Genomic DNA, 14225 nt, shown 5'->3' with positions numbered 1-14225 from the left:
AGGCAGGAACTCTACAATTTTTGCAACTGATTTAAAATTATTTCCAAATAAAATGTTACAAAAGTAAGATAAATAGACAATATCTTTTTACTCAGCATCCCTGAACCGGCAGGGAATGCCCACCCAGTCTGGCTCCTGCATCCTCGTGGTGCTGGATGTTTCCTCCCAACTGGGGGGGAGATGGCCAGGACCACCGTGCAGTGGACAGAGCGAAATGCAGGTGTGGACACGTCGCTTACCTTGTGTGCAAAAACGGGGGGAGGGGAATATGTCATGTTCGTGTTTGAATAAGAAAAAGTGTGGCCCAAGACAAGACTAACAAGAGTTATCAATACCACCAGGCTCAGCGGAAGGGGCAACACTTCGCTATCATCCTTTTAAAGAGTTCTGAAATTTGTACAGGTGTTACCAGTTTAATAAAGTAAGAAAAAACATTTATCGAAAAGGAATAATAGTATTGGCAAGGATGTGGAGAAAAGAGAACCCTCACGCACCGTTGGTGGGAATGTAAATTGGTGCAGCCACTATGGAAAAGAGGATGGAGGTTCCTCAAAAAATTAAAAGTTGAACTGGCATGTGATCCAGCAATTTCACTTCCGGGTATTTATCCAACGAATGAAAACACTACTTTGAAAAGATACATGCACACCAATGTTCATAGCAGCACTATTTACAATTGGCAGGATATGGAAACAACCCAGGTGTCCACTGGTGGGTGTGTGGATAAAGAAGATGTGGTACATATACAACAGAGCATCACTCAGCAATAAACAGAATGGAGTCTTGCCATTTCAGACAGTGTGAATGGACTTGAGAGTACCATGCTGTGAGTAAGTCCAAGACAAATGCCATATGATCTCACTTATATGTGGAATCTAGAAAAACAAAGCCAATCTTGTAGCTAGAGATTGGTGTTTGCCAGAGGCAGGTGTGAGTGTGTGTGCGCATTTATGTATGTGTATTTATGTGTGTGCTTATGTGTGTTTGTGGGGGGGGGAGGGAGAGAGAAGGAGGGTAAAAAGGTACAAACTTCCAGTTATGAAATAAGTCCTGGAGATGTACAGCACGGTGACTATAGTTAATAACGATCACATACTTGAAAGTTGCTAGGAGAGACCTTGAAAGTTCTCATCACAAGAAAAAAAACCTGTGTGGTGACAGAAGTTATCTAGACTCACTGTGGTGGTCACTTCACAACATATACAAATACTGAATCATTATGTTGTACACCTTAAACTCATATAGTTGTGTCAGTTACACCTCGAAAAAGAAAACCAAGAACAACCTAACAACATTTCTCATAAGAACTGTAGATTTACACTGCATTCAGATAATTAGATTTTAGAAAACAAATGTTTCCTGAAAGTTAGTTCTTGGAATAACAAATTAGCTTCCCATCCTTACGGAACACACATCTTTTTTTTTTTTTAAATTAATTTGTTTATTTATTTTATTTTTGGCTGTGTTGGGTCCTTGTTGCTGAGCATGGGCTTTCTTTTAGTTGCGGCGAGCAGGGGCTCCTCTTCGTTGCGGTGCACGGGCTTCTCATCGCGGTGGCTTCTCGTTGCAGAGCATGGGCTCTAGGTGCGCGGGCTCAGTAGCTGTGCTCACGGGCTCTAGCGGGCTCAGTAGTTGTGGTACACGGACTCCGTAGTTGTGGCTCGTGGGCTCTAGAGTGCAGGCTCAGTAGCTGTGGCGCACGGACTTAGTTGCTCCGCGGCATGTGGGATCTTCCTGGACCAGGGCTCGAACCCATGACCCCTGCATTGGCAGGTGGATTCTTAACCACTGTGCCACCGGGGAAGTCCCTGGAACACACATCTTTTAAAGATGTCCCAAGATATACAAAGATAATTTACTACTAATAAACTCTGGGGCAAACAAGTGAATCATCTCAGGACACACAGTAAACCCCACAGGAACACGGAGCAGCCTGGTGAGGACCGGCCTCCACAAGCAGCACCACAGGAGCCGGGGTCCCGCCCGGAGCCCGGGCTTCGGCCAAGGTCCCGTGTCCTGCCTGGGGGGCCAGGGACCCTGCAGATGTGCTCAGGACGCAGACTCACCCGAGGTTCCGGTTGCTGGCATCACCGTCCGGAGGGTGAGCAGGGAAATGGGACCAGCAAGTCCTCTCAGTCACTCACCGGGCACTGACAGGGTCGCTGGGCCCCAGCCCCAGGCCTCACTCTTCAGATGTGGGGCAGCTGAGGGAAGCCTTCCCGGGACGGGCTCTGCGGGTCCTGGGGGGGCGCAGAGGCGGGGGTCAGGCTGGGCTGCGGCTGTCGCCTTGGATGCTTCAGGACCCCCCAACCCCCCAGCCGGGACTCCTGTGATCTCAGCTGCCCGTTGCCCATCCCCCGTCCCACCGCCGTGACTCTGCCCCTCGCGGGACTCAGCTGGTGGCGTGAAGGGAGGGGCTGCCGGTCGAGAGGGGTGACAGCTGAGCAGACAGCCTGAGGTCTCCAGTTCCCCCTTCCGCGTGATGTCAGGGCCGCCACGGTTCCTAAGAGATCAAGGTGGCGCTCCGTCCCCCCGCTCACCAGCTCTCCACCAAGGGCTCGGGTGGGACACGGACCCCGGTGACGCCGCGCTGTGGCGTGTCTGTCCGGCGAGCACCGCTGGGTTGGTTCTGGGGAGCCCGTGCCGGGTGCCCGCCCCGCGGCCCACCCGGTACAGGAGGGCTGTCACCAGCCCCGTGGGCCGCACCGGTCAAGCCCCACCCGACCCCCCGCTGTCCCCGCCCTAACCACACCCCCGTGGAGAAGCCCTGGCGGGGTGGGCCCCGTGTGGCATCCCCTCCCTCCCTCTCTGGTCCCCCCAGCGCCTGTGGAAGCTTCTCCCGGCACAGCACCCAGGGGGCAGTTCCTGATGGGAGGACTGTCCCCCGCCGCCCCATCATGACCCCGGGGCGGCACCGGGTCTCAGACCGGGACTTGGCGCGCGGAGCGCCGTCCTCCCCACGAGGGGCGCGGCGCGGCCCGCCCCGGCTGGGTCTGCGCACCCGCCTCTGCCCGCGGGCAACAGACACGCTCAGAAGAAAAAGCCTCAGCGCCGATCCTGGGCCCCCTTCGACAGAAGCGTGCAGACAGTTCCTCCTCAGACGGCCGCGCAGCGCCAGAGCCCTGGGCTCGGCCCGCGGGGCCTGGGCCCCACCGCGCTGACCAGGGGACAGTCTGGGCCGGCTCCCAGCTGTGAGGCCATGGCTACTCAGCTCCACGGGGGAGGGAGTTTGCGGCTCGTCCTGCGAACGCCCACGACTGGGGGACGGTTTAAAATCAGACTCTGAGTCCTGTCCTGTACTGGCTTCTAGAACCGCCCCTGTTCTTTAAAAAGTGCACGTCTAAATCCACACACGAGTAAAGCGTATTCATCCAACCCAGGCCATCAACCGAGACAGCGTTAAAGCTTCAGGACAAGCAGGAGCACAGAATTCCAAGGAACGATGAAAACTCACAGGATTACCTTTCAGGAACAGACAGAATTTCTCTAGCTTTCTCCAGCTTTAAACGGGAGAAAAGGGGTAAGCTTTGTAAGAACAAGAAAAACAACAGATATTTTTTAAACAAGGAATATAAAAGAAATAAACGTCAAGTCTGAAACCCATAGGATTTTTACCTCATCAGGAGGGGAAAAAGGCTTACACGGAATCAGAAGTGTCTAGCGGAAAAGAACACGGAAGAAATTGCTAGACACCTCTGAAATTACACGTTTCTCAAGAGCATCTCTGAGAAGCGTGTGCCTGACTCGGGGGAGAAGAACCCACAGACACAGGGACCCCCGCCCGGCCGGTGGCAGCCACCACGCATGCGCCTTTTGCCCGGGGCCGTCTGAGACGCAGATGGCTGGTTTCCTGTTTGGTAGGAAATACGTCTTAAAGATGGAAAAAGTCGTAAAAAAATCTGGTAAAACATCTGAAATTTATTAAACTTTTTGGTCAAAATAGTTGAACAAGTAAATACAGCCCCATCTTACTAGACCTGCTTTACCTTAAGGGCCAGGGTTGACTGATACTTGGACAATTCTGTTCCACATCTCAGGTTTGTGAACTGCGTCAACCAATATGCAGTAACAGAATTACCTTTAAATTAAAATAAACGGACTTGTTGAGTCTCTATTTCCGACATAATGTGAGCTAACGTGGCATCCCGTTAACATTAATTCAGGGCAGTGAGTTGACAAGACATTTGTTCTTGCACCTCCGTATCACCAGTAACCAAAATACACCTTAATTTCAAGAGCAGCACGTGAGCCCCAGCTGTCCCGTCCCCTGGAGGACTGCGTCTGAGCCTCCTGTGTGAAATTTCACGGCAGCAAGCTCCAATCACTTAGTGTCGTTACCTCTGTATTTTTTTGTCTTGGGAAATCTTGATTTCTGTTATCAACTTACTTTTAAAGTAAACCACCAAGGTACTGGTGGCATTACATAATAATTAAAATTGTTTAATTTCTGCTGGCTTGAAATGCAGTGAAATTCGTCATGCATATACTTCCAGCGGTTTTTAGAAGCCTGTTACCCTCTTCCCACGAAGTACTGTTACGAAGGTTTGAGAAGCACGTAAGTGTCCAACCGCAGTGAATTTGAGGCACACTTTAAACCACGTGCTACTTTTTCAGCAGCGATTCTGTTACTACTCCTTGGGATTTTCTTTCTCAGAGGCAGCTGCAGGTAAGGCTCTTTCCAGACCTTACCTGGTGTGTCAGATGTACCATTTCTACAGAAACAAAAAAGTTATGGAAGTTTGTGGATACATACGTTCAGAGTTTGAAGTACCGCACACGTTCCACCATTCTGTTAACGAAGGACAAAAGACTTTAAAGTTGAATTCTGCATCATTTCATTATATGCAATTAAATCAAATAAAGACGATACTGATTTTGGACTTAAAAACACTTTTTAGAGTGTGTTGCTTTTATTAGGCGGTTACACCAGAGGCGCGATGGGAGTAAAGCGGCCTGAGCCCGCTCGACCGAATCTCCGCGCCGGCCAAGGCCCCGCCTGGGCTGAGAGAGGCTGAGGGAAGGCGGGCAGCAGCCACGCACGTGGAGGCCCCAGGATGACAGCAGAGGAGGAGGAGAGCTCGACAGGAGCAGACACTGAATCTGACAGCTTTCCTCTTGGATGTTAACTTTTGGTCTATAAATTGGAAGGAAGGCTCAGACTTCAATAAATATGTTTATTTTAGCAACGGCCTCTTCTGAGTCCTGTCCATCACTCTGCTTCGAGCGGGCTTCTCACCTGAGCAGCGACACCCAGGGCTCACCTTGCTGAAGCAGGAGCCCGCGGGCACCTGCGCGGCCAGCCCGTGCAGTCTGGGCAGAGGCAGGAGGGCGACCCTGCTCTTCACGGAGAGGATGTCGCCTGTCCTCTGGCACCAAACGAGCAGGCGCGATTCTGCACGAGATGCAGGTCCCGCTGCCTCCTTAGTTGGCCTTGTCCTGGAATATGTACAGGTTATTGGTGGCAGCCACGGCAATGATGTTCTCCACTGGGTGCCAGGCTGTGTGCAGAATCTTCTTGCTGAAGTCCAGGCTGTCCACGCTCACCTCGTCCTTCTTTCTCTTCCCACCTGCACACACTCTGCGAGGCTTCAAGCTGGCGCGAGGCTTGCTGTTCTCCCTGGAAGCTTCCAGCGTAACATCCCTCCATGTAGTCCTATCGAACATTCTGAAGAAGTTGTTGTAGGACCCAGTCATGATTGCACTGCTCAAAACAAGGACAGGAAGACTTCTAAGTGACCACCTCCAACCCCCAGCCCGGCCCGGCCCTGGACGCATGGATAGAGCTGCTTACCTCTCCTACCCCCAATTCTACACAGCGGGGTCATTTTTACAAATAAAAAATGAAAAATCATAATGGTCAGGAGAGAGACGCAGTGAGAATTTCTTCCTAAACTTCGTATACATAATCCTATCAGTAAAAATAAATACAACGGAAAAAAGTAATGGATTTACACTTTTAATTACATTAATGTGTTTTCAAACAAGGTAAAAACCCCAACACAGTCACTGCCCCAGGCTCGGGTAACGGTCTGACCTCCTGCACTTTGCCCCGATTCGGCAGGGCTCCGCACGTGCTCGAGAGACATTCGTGAGATCTGTTACCATCTTTGCTCACGACTGACCAGACAAGGTTTTAAAGTTCATTTTAATCTTAAAAGCGTTTTTCTCGTGAAGGAACAGGTACATAAATAGTTAGGAGGGGCCTCAGACACGGGGTCAGCGTGCAAGACAGCCGGGGCCTTCTTTCCCGACACTCCAGATGCTGCAGCAACGCCCGTGGCCTTTTCCCTTCCGGGCTGGTTCTGACGCCTTTCCGCGTCTCCACTGAAGCACACAGCACCGTGACGCGCTTCTCGCACACTGGTGAAAACTTCGGGTCTCTACACAGCTAAGAGGAGAGTGGCTGGTTGCCGGCAAATGCTTCCACGTGCGTCCAGCCCCTGCCTCAGCGGGCCCGTCGGGCGCGGTAAGACCAGACTGCCCTGCGGCCTCCTCCTTGGCACCCTGGGCTCCCGGGCCATCCCCGCATCATCAGGGGCGGATCTTGAGGCCCCGCGAGGCACGTGCTGCCTCATTCACACGGCGTAGGGCTGACCCCGACTGTGCAAACCCTTCGGTGTCTGATTAGCCTCATCTAAAACCTCGCACTGCACAAAAAGATAAGCTCTCCTGGCTTATCTCACCTGTACTGTTGAAGCCTGGAATGCACACACCTCGGGGACGGAGGGCCGTGTGGCGGTGGACGCAGCAGGGCCGTGCAGTGGGGCCCAGGAGGGCCGCCAGCAACTGCCACTTGCCCACTTTAATTTCCACACAGAACATGATGCTCACAAAAGGATAAGCAACAAACGTGCTGATCTGAAGCTTACATTTGTTATTAAACTTAACCGCAGGGACTTCCCTGGTGGCGCAGTGGTTGGGAGTCCACCTGCCAAGGCAGGGGACACGGGTTCGAGCCCTGGTCCAGGAAGATCCCACACGCCGTGGAGCAACTAAGCCCGTGCACAACTACTGAAGCCCGCGCTCTAGAGCCCGCAAGCCTGCGCCTCAGAGCCCGTGCGCCACAACTACTGAAGCCCGCGTGCCTAGAGCCCGTGCTCTGCAACAAGAGAAGCCACCGCAATGAGAAGCCCGTGCACCGCAAGGAAGAGTGGCCCCTGCTCGCTGCAACTAGAGAAAGCCTGCGCGCAGCAACAAAGACCCAACACAGCCAAAAATAAATAAATAAATAAATAAAAAATATATAAAAACTTAACTGCAGTGATTATTCCGAACAGAGACCAATGAAAGAATTTTTTCGGGAAGGAGTATTTTATCATCAATGTTGATTAGAGGTGCTGGTGCGCGACAGAAATGAAAGCGGACCAACCTTCACGCCGTCTATTACGATTATTACTATTACTCAGCAGTCCTGACGGCACCTGCATGGGCGTGGATGTCCCCCCTGCCCGCTGCTCCACACGGTGGGAATGAGAGCCTTCCCCAGCACCTGGCCAGGTGCTGCCTAGGCGGGAACACCGCCAAACACAGGAGTAAGTGGACTTGCAACTTAACGGTGATGTCTGTGTTTGCTACAAACCTGGAGCACGATGAAGTGGGGCAAAACTTAACTTCTGGGCAGCGCCGTCCCAGGCGGAGTGACTGGGATGGTGGCAAAAACCTGGCTCTGCCCCCGCCCCCAACTCCACACAAGCTTCCAGGCAGGAAGGCAGGGCATGTTGGCAGGAGTGAGGGAACAGGTAGGCGCCACCAGAAAGCTTCAGGATGTGCCGGGGATGGGTAATTTAAACGTATTTTGCAATATCTCGGATCTACCGCGAAGCATAAAGAACCGTGCAGGGAACATTCCTATACACGGTTGTCCTTTGAACAGTTACACGGTCTTAAAAACAAAACCGTCTTGCATGCTCTAGACATCAGAGGAGTCACTTGCGTGATGGCGTACAGGCCTGCACAGCTGTAACCCTGGCTTTCGCTGTGTCTGGTCCACACCACGAACAGAGGATGATTCCTCGTCCGTCCGCCCGCCCAGGGAGGAACCCCGACATGGCTCAGCTGCCTCCAGGGCACGTCTTGGAACGTGTTTTCTTTCTTGTCTGTATATTCGAGAGGTGCCCAGCCCACCCGGCCACTGCCAGGGAGCCTCAGAAGAAGGGCAGTGGCAGTGGTCATGCCCACTGGCCTCCACCTCCACCCCAACATTTCCGTCACTCTGATGGATGTGAAGGGACGTCCCTGTTGCTTTGATCTGCTGATTACTAATGAGGATGTGTTGTTATTCATTCCCCCCGTTTCTGTTAATTCCCATTCATGAGTAGTTAGGACTTTCTCACTGACTTACGATTCTTCACGTATTCTGGATATTCATCTCTGTTAATTTTACGTGCTTTTGTGGGTTTTATTTCCATTGTTTTATTATGATACAAAGAAGCTTAAAGTCAATGTAGTTGGATCTCTTTGTCTGGGTTTGGGGCCTTGTTTAAGGCACATTCCTGCATGATCATTTATCTCTGGACACAATTTCAGGAAGCGAGTCAGAAGGGATCACGACACACCGCATCAGAGTGCCTTCCGGCTTCCACTGCCGGGCCGAGAGGTCTGCTCGCGGTCTGAACACCCTTTCTCCGAAGGCAATGGGTCTTTCCTCCCCTGGCTGCTTTTAAGATCTTTTCTCTGTTTTTGGTGCCCTGTAACTGCACTATGACCTGGATGTGGATTTCTGTGCTTCTTGAGTCTGTGTATTCGTTCAGTCTTGCATCAGTTATAGAGAATTCCTGGCCGTTAACACTTTAACTGCTACTTCTCCACAATCCTCCAATTTGGACACTTCTCTCCACTTAGGTTACGTTGGACCTTATCTGACCCTCCGTGTTCTCCAACCTTCCATGTTTTTTCTGTCTCTTTGGCTCTCTGAGCTGCATCCTGGATAATCTCTCCTGATCTTTCTTCTTAAAATATTTCTCATCTTCAGTTCACTAATTCAAGATCTTTTCAGCTTCACGGGGTCTGCTAAATTCACACAGTGATTTTTCAACTACCACAGTTTTCATTTCTAGAAGTCCTGCACGATGCTTTTGCAGACGTCCTGGGTGGTTTTTAATGGCCTTGTGCTTCCATGTTCAGGTTCCGGTTCCGTCCTTTAACCTGTGAGTATTTCCACATTCTCATTTTATATCCTGTGGCATATGATTTCAGTACCGGATCTCTCAGAGGTCACAGTTCTGTGGTTGTTTCTGCTGGCTTGCTCACACTGGCTTTCCTTCATGTGTTTGGTGCTTTTCACCTGTGAGCTCCTGTTTAAGTGATTTTAATCTGGGGAAATCCTGAGCCCTGGGAAAGACAAATCCGCCACGGGTGCCAGGCACCCCTACGTGTTTTCAGTGGGTTTGCCAAGAATGCGTTTCTTCAGCGCTCTCTACCTGGGCCACATCTCAGGGCTGCAGCCTTGTTTACCACTCTCAGCTTGACCCCCAAGCTGAGTGTGTGCTGGTGTGAGGCCAACCCCGCTCCGTGAGCGGCCTCTGCCCGGGCCCCCTGTGTCACCCCCCCCCCCCCCCAAGGTACTGTGACCAAGCTCGTGCTGCTCTGCTGTGAGGAGTGAAGTCCTCTCCTCTGGCCCAGGGGCCCCGTGTCTGCAGCAGGACACACTAACAGGTGGCACGTCAGCCTGTGAACGGTGCGGATGCCCGGGGCTGCCTGTCTGCTGGGACTTACCCTCATTGAGCTTCTCCAGGTCAGTACAAATACAAACACACGTCCCTGGCGGGGAGGGAGGCTTACGGTCACAAAGGTCAGGGGACTTCATCCACTCCAATCCAAGGTCTCAGACAGATACATTTCCCTTGGGACGCATCTGAACGTAGATGGATGCCTTTTCCATAACCCCGAGGGTCCCAGTTTCAACTGCCAATCCTGTGTGGGTCCAGGGCCACAGCTCTTGTACCCTCCTGGGCTGCAGGTCCCTGGTTCCAGCTGGTGCCCTGAGGCCAGCGAGGGCTCCCTCCTAGTTCCTGCTTCCTCTTCACTCCTGGCCTTACCGGTTGTGAGCTCAACTATACCCACAAAGAGATTTGTGGTGTGACATCTGATGTTTCTAGGTGTTTGTGCCAAAGGGTTTCTCAGAATGTCCGTCAGTCCCTCTCTGAAAGTGGCGAGGTCCTCTGCTCACTGACACCCTTGACAAGCAGCACACGGCAGAATCCATCACAGACGATGCAAGCTCATCTCCTTCCATCACACGAGGTGCGACATTTCGTAGAATATGAAACAGACCTCTCGGCAGCACTAGTACTGCTGTCACCTCTAAGACACGCACAAAAAGGTGGCGGAGGCCTCAAACCGCCTCATCATGAGGTAGACCACGGAGTCACACCAGCCACCCGACTCTGTCCAAGCACAGCAGCGACTCTGAGGTCTCGTCCTCCACTTGTCCCCAAAGGCAAACTGGAACGTGGCCATCCCACACACGCCACAGTGACTAACCTCCCCACCGCCTTCCTTTCACTCATCTTGGAACTGACAACAAAAAAAGAAATTATCATCCACTAAGCGTTTTTAAAACAGCCAACATGAACCTTGTACTACGCTTGCTGTTTAAACACAAGGTGGAGTCATAAGCAAGGTGAGAAGTGTGCCCAGACATCCCACGTTTCCACCTTGCTAGGGCCACCTCACAGATGGCCTGGAAAACCAAGCCCATCGGGACTCCTCCTGGCAGCCCGGCCCGCCTCTGAGGACGTCAGCGTGCTTCGGGCCTGGTCACGACGCAGGTCTCACCTGTCGGAGCCGTTCCAGCAGCACTCAAACTTGTCAAAGATGCAGTCGTTTTCGTACAGGGAACACAGCTTGCTTCGAAGGTACTCGTGGACCTTAATGAAAGTACAGGAAGGTCAGAGGGACGGTTGCGTGCAAGACGTGGCAGGGTCCATGCCGCGGCCTCACCTGGTGGGTCTCGACAGGCCGGCTCTCCATGTTGAGGTCCCACACCTTCACCGACAGGTAGTCTCGGGTCATCATGTACCGACCGCTGTGGCTGAATTTCACGTCGGACACAGAAGAGATTATTTCTGAGAAGAAGGACCTACTGCTGGGGTCTTCCGGCTCTTCAAAAACTGGAAAATAAATGTTTTCAGCTTCTGTTTAAAAACCAGAGAACAAATCATTTTAAAGTCCAGGCGAGACTCGGGCCCTCCCCCGACACCGCTGCGGCCTCCCATCTCCCTGAAGCACAGGCCCCAGGCTCACCCAGGCCCTGGCTCGCAGCCCAGAACGCTGCTCGGGCACTCTGAGTGCATCCTGGTGAGGCCTCTGCATTAACCTGATGCTTCCCTGCAGATCCTCGGAATGCCAGTCCCTAGCAAACCACGTCCCATCCTGTCCCTGGCACAGAGAGACACAAAGGGCGCTACAGCAGATGCCGACATGGTGCCCCGAGCGCCCTGGGGCCGACGAGCCTGCGAGTGCACTCAGGGCCCGGCCCTTAGTCGCGAACGCCTGGGTCAGATTTTAACACCGGAACAGTCCCACCTGCCAAAGCCTGTCAGGAAAGGGGTTTTCCTTCACTATTCAATAGTCGAGACTTACGCGAACAAAACCAAACTACTAGTTTCAGAAAGATTCTACAGGCTTCCATGGCAGACCTCTCTTTCCCTGACACTTCTGCTTTCTCAGCAGTAACTCGAGTGCCCCCTCACTCGCCCCCTGCCCATGCACCAGACCCCAGAGCCCCCAGTGCACTGTCGAGCCTGTGGCTTGGTGAACTTTGGGTGAGGATTTCTGTACTTCCTCTCATTTGCAGCGGCTTGTGATTTTCTTTGTTTTTGTTTTTTGTTTTTTTCTCTTTTTTTGCGGTACGCGGGCCTCTCACTGTTGTGGCCTCTCCCGTTGCGGAGCACAGGCTCTGGATGCGCAGGCTCAGCGGCCATGGCTCACGGGCCCAGCCGCTCTGCGGCCTGCGGGATCCTCCCGGATCGGGGCACGAACCCGTGTCCCCTGCATCGGCAGGCGGACTCTCAACCAATGCGCCACCAGGGAAGCCCTGATTTTCTTTTTTTTAACGTAGGAACCTATGTTTGTTGAGTCTGCATTTGAAGTTGATTATAAGCAAGCTGGTGGCAATACTCTGAGCATTTACTCAAATAAGTAACTTTGCTGACAAATAAAACTACTCTTGGAATCTAAAATTGTTACTCACGAGTGTTCTCTTGAAAACACAGGCCAAACATTAGAAAAGACTCATTTTTCATTGCAGGAATTCTACTAAAGTACAAAGTTCTTTTAAAACATACTATAGGGGCTTCCCTGGTGGTGCGGTGGTTGAGAATCTGCCTGCCAATGCAGGGGACATGGGTTTGAGCTCTGGTCCAGGAAGATCCCACATGCTGCGAAGCAACTAGGCCTGTGCGCCACAACTGCTGAACCTGTGCTCTAGAGCCCACGTGCTGCAACGACTGAAGTCCACGGGCCTAGAGCCCGTGCTCCGCAACAGGAGAAGCCACCGCCGTGAGGCCTGCACACACAACGGAGAGTGGCCCCTGCTTGCCGCAACTAAAGAAGGCCTGCAAGCAGCAACGAAGACCCAACACAGCCAAAAATAAATAATTAAAATAAATAAATTTATTTAAAAAACTCCAAAAAACAAAAAAACACACTATAGTGGACTTCCCTGGCAGGCCAGTGGTTAAGACTCTGTGCTTCCACTGCAAGAGGCACGGGTTCGATCCCGGACTGGGGAAGATCCCACATACCACGCAGTGTGGCCAAAAGGAAAAAAAAAAAAGAAAACCACAAACCCCAAAAACCAAAAATTAAAACCGAAAGAAAACCCCCCTCCCCCTATACTTTAGCCTCAAAAAGAGACAGAATGAGGCAAAAAGGCTCCTAAGAACCAGTCATCAAGGACACTTCCCATCAGGCTCTGTTGGAGCTGCCCCACTTTACGACAGGAGACACTCTGGACAGACTGACCGATACACTGAGTTAGCTGCAGGACCAAGTGTCCAGAACACGAAAACCCATGGCGCTCCAGGCTGGGATGGCGTCACTGCTCAGTCCTTGGGAACGTGTTGGCAAAGTTCTCAGGACACACTCTGTATGTCTTGTGACACACAGACTTCTGGTTTTCTACAAAGTAGGGCCTGTTGGTTATGGCTAAAAATAAAAACAAAACCAAAGCTCTCCTCACCTAGAAGGACTTCAAGACTCAGTGGATTAAAGACTAGACCTTCACCTCAGGGAACTGCCTTCAAGTTCAGCGAAGCTCTGTGGGAACAGAGCCCATTCCGAGAGCCGAGAAAGGTCACAGGTGGGCTGCGTCTCCAGACTCAGCAGAGGTCCTAGTGCACAGAGGTGGAGGCAACAAGGGGCTCTCACTGGGCCCACCCAGGGAGGCGGACGCTGCATGGAAGTGCTGGCAGGAGTGACCTGCGGGCTCCACCGCGGCGCCACAAAAGCAGGGCCTCTCGCTCCGCACCCTGCCAGCAGCGCCGCGAGGACCAAGGCCGGCCTACGCTCGCGCAGGCACGTGCGTAACAAAAAGCACCTCTGAGTCTTCGGAGGTGGCTCGGCGCCCAGACAACACGGGCTCTAGACGGGACGTTTATATACACGCCCGGCACTTACACTTGGAGTGTCGGTCGCACAGGGCGGAGGAGCGCATGTCGCACAGTCTGATGGTCCCCTTGCTGCTGCTGTAGACTAGCACGTTACACTGGTGCGGGTGGAACTCGGCCGCCGTGATCACCTCCGTCAGCTCTTCCATGTTGGCAGGCTTGATGTCCACGATGTCTGAAGCGCACAGTTAAGGCAGGGCGCTCGCAGGCATGAGATAACCCGCGTGACGAGGTTTAAGAGATTAGGTGTGGAGGAGGCGATCACACGTACTTTATGCCGGACGAGCACACCAGTTAAGAGGATCTACGTTAATACACTAATCAGACTCCAGTAACGTGCCTGACAGGGGCCACGGCCATGCAGATACGAGGGCTGCTTTCATCTCGCTGCTACTGCTAGCATTCTAGGAAGGGACTTTCAAAGCAACATAACACACGTTCAAAGACCAGGAAGCAAGCAAGTGCCCATCTGCACAAAAGTCCCGTAGTAACATCCACAAAAATGACACAGACACACGAGTATCGCCAGGTTCCAAAAGACTCTGCTTTGCTAAGTATCTGACACCAAGGGCTTGCTCTAAGTAGCCAGAACAACGTCACATGGTAGGTTGCCAA

At 52.3% G+C, this 14225-nt stretch overlaps 1 protein-coding gene across 13 annotated transcripts in view; it reads right to left on the bottom strand.

The window, feature by feature from the left end:
• Window positions 1-1719: 1719 nt before the first annotated feature.
• The window catches only part of PPP2R2D (protein phosphatase 2 regulatory subunit Bdelta), a 48111-nt gene continuing 35605 nt past the window's right edge, over window positions 1720-14225 (bottom strand). For 6 of the 13 annotated variants that reach the window (XM_032607946.1, XM_032607950.1, XM_032607949.1 and 3 more), the window contains 4 exons: window positions 13621-13785; window positions 10942-11111; window positions 10777-10868; window positions 3899-5701 (listed from right to left, as the gene is read on the bottom strand). In XM_032607946.1, coding sequence (XP_032463837.1) covers window positions 5422-5701; window positions 10777-10868; window positions 10942-11111; window positions 13621-13785 — 707 coding nt within the window. In that variant the 3' untranslated portion in view covers window positions 3899-5421. Of the gene's footprint in view, window positions 2241-3898; window positions 5702-5747; window positions 6389-10776; window positions 10869-10941; window positions 11112-13620; window positions 13786-14225 lie in introns of those variants that run through there. The other 7 variants (XR_004346152.1, XR_004346154.1, XR_004346150.1 and 4 more) reach the window with 7 other exon arrangements.

The sequence above is a fragment of the Phocoena sinus genome, chromosome 16 (assembly GCF_008692025.1).
Source record: "Phocoena sinus isolate mPhoSin1 chromosome 16, mPhoSin1.pri, whole genome shotgun sequence".
Classification (NCBI taxonomy): domain Eukaryota; kingdom Metazoa; phylum Chordata; class Mammalia; order Artiodactyla; family Phocoenidae; genus Phocoena; species Phocoena sinus.
This window is presented reverse-complemented; position numbering and strand designations above follow the sequence as displayed.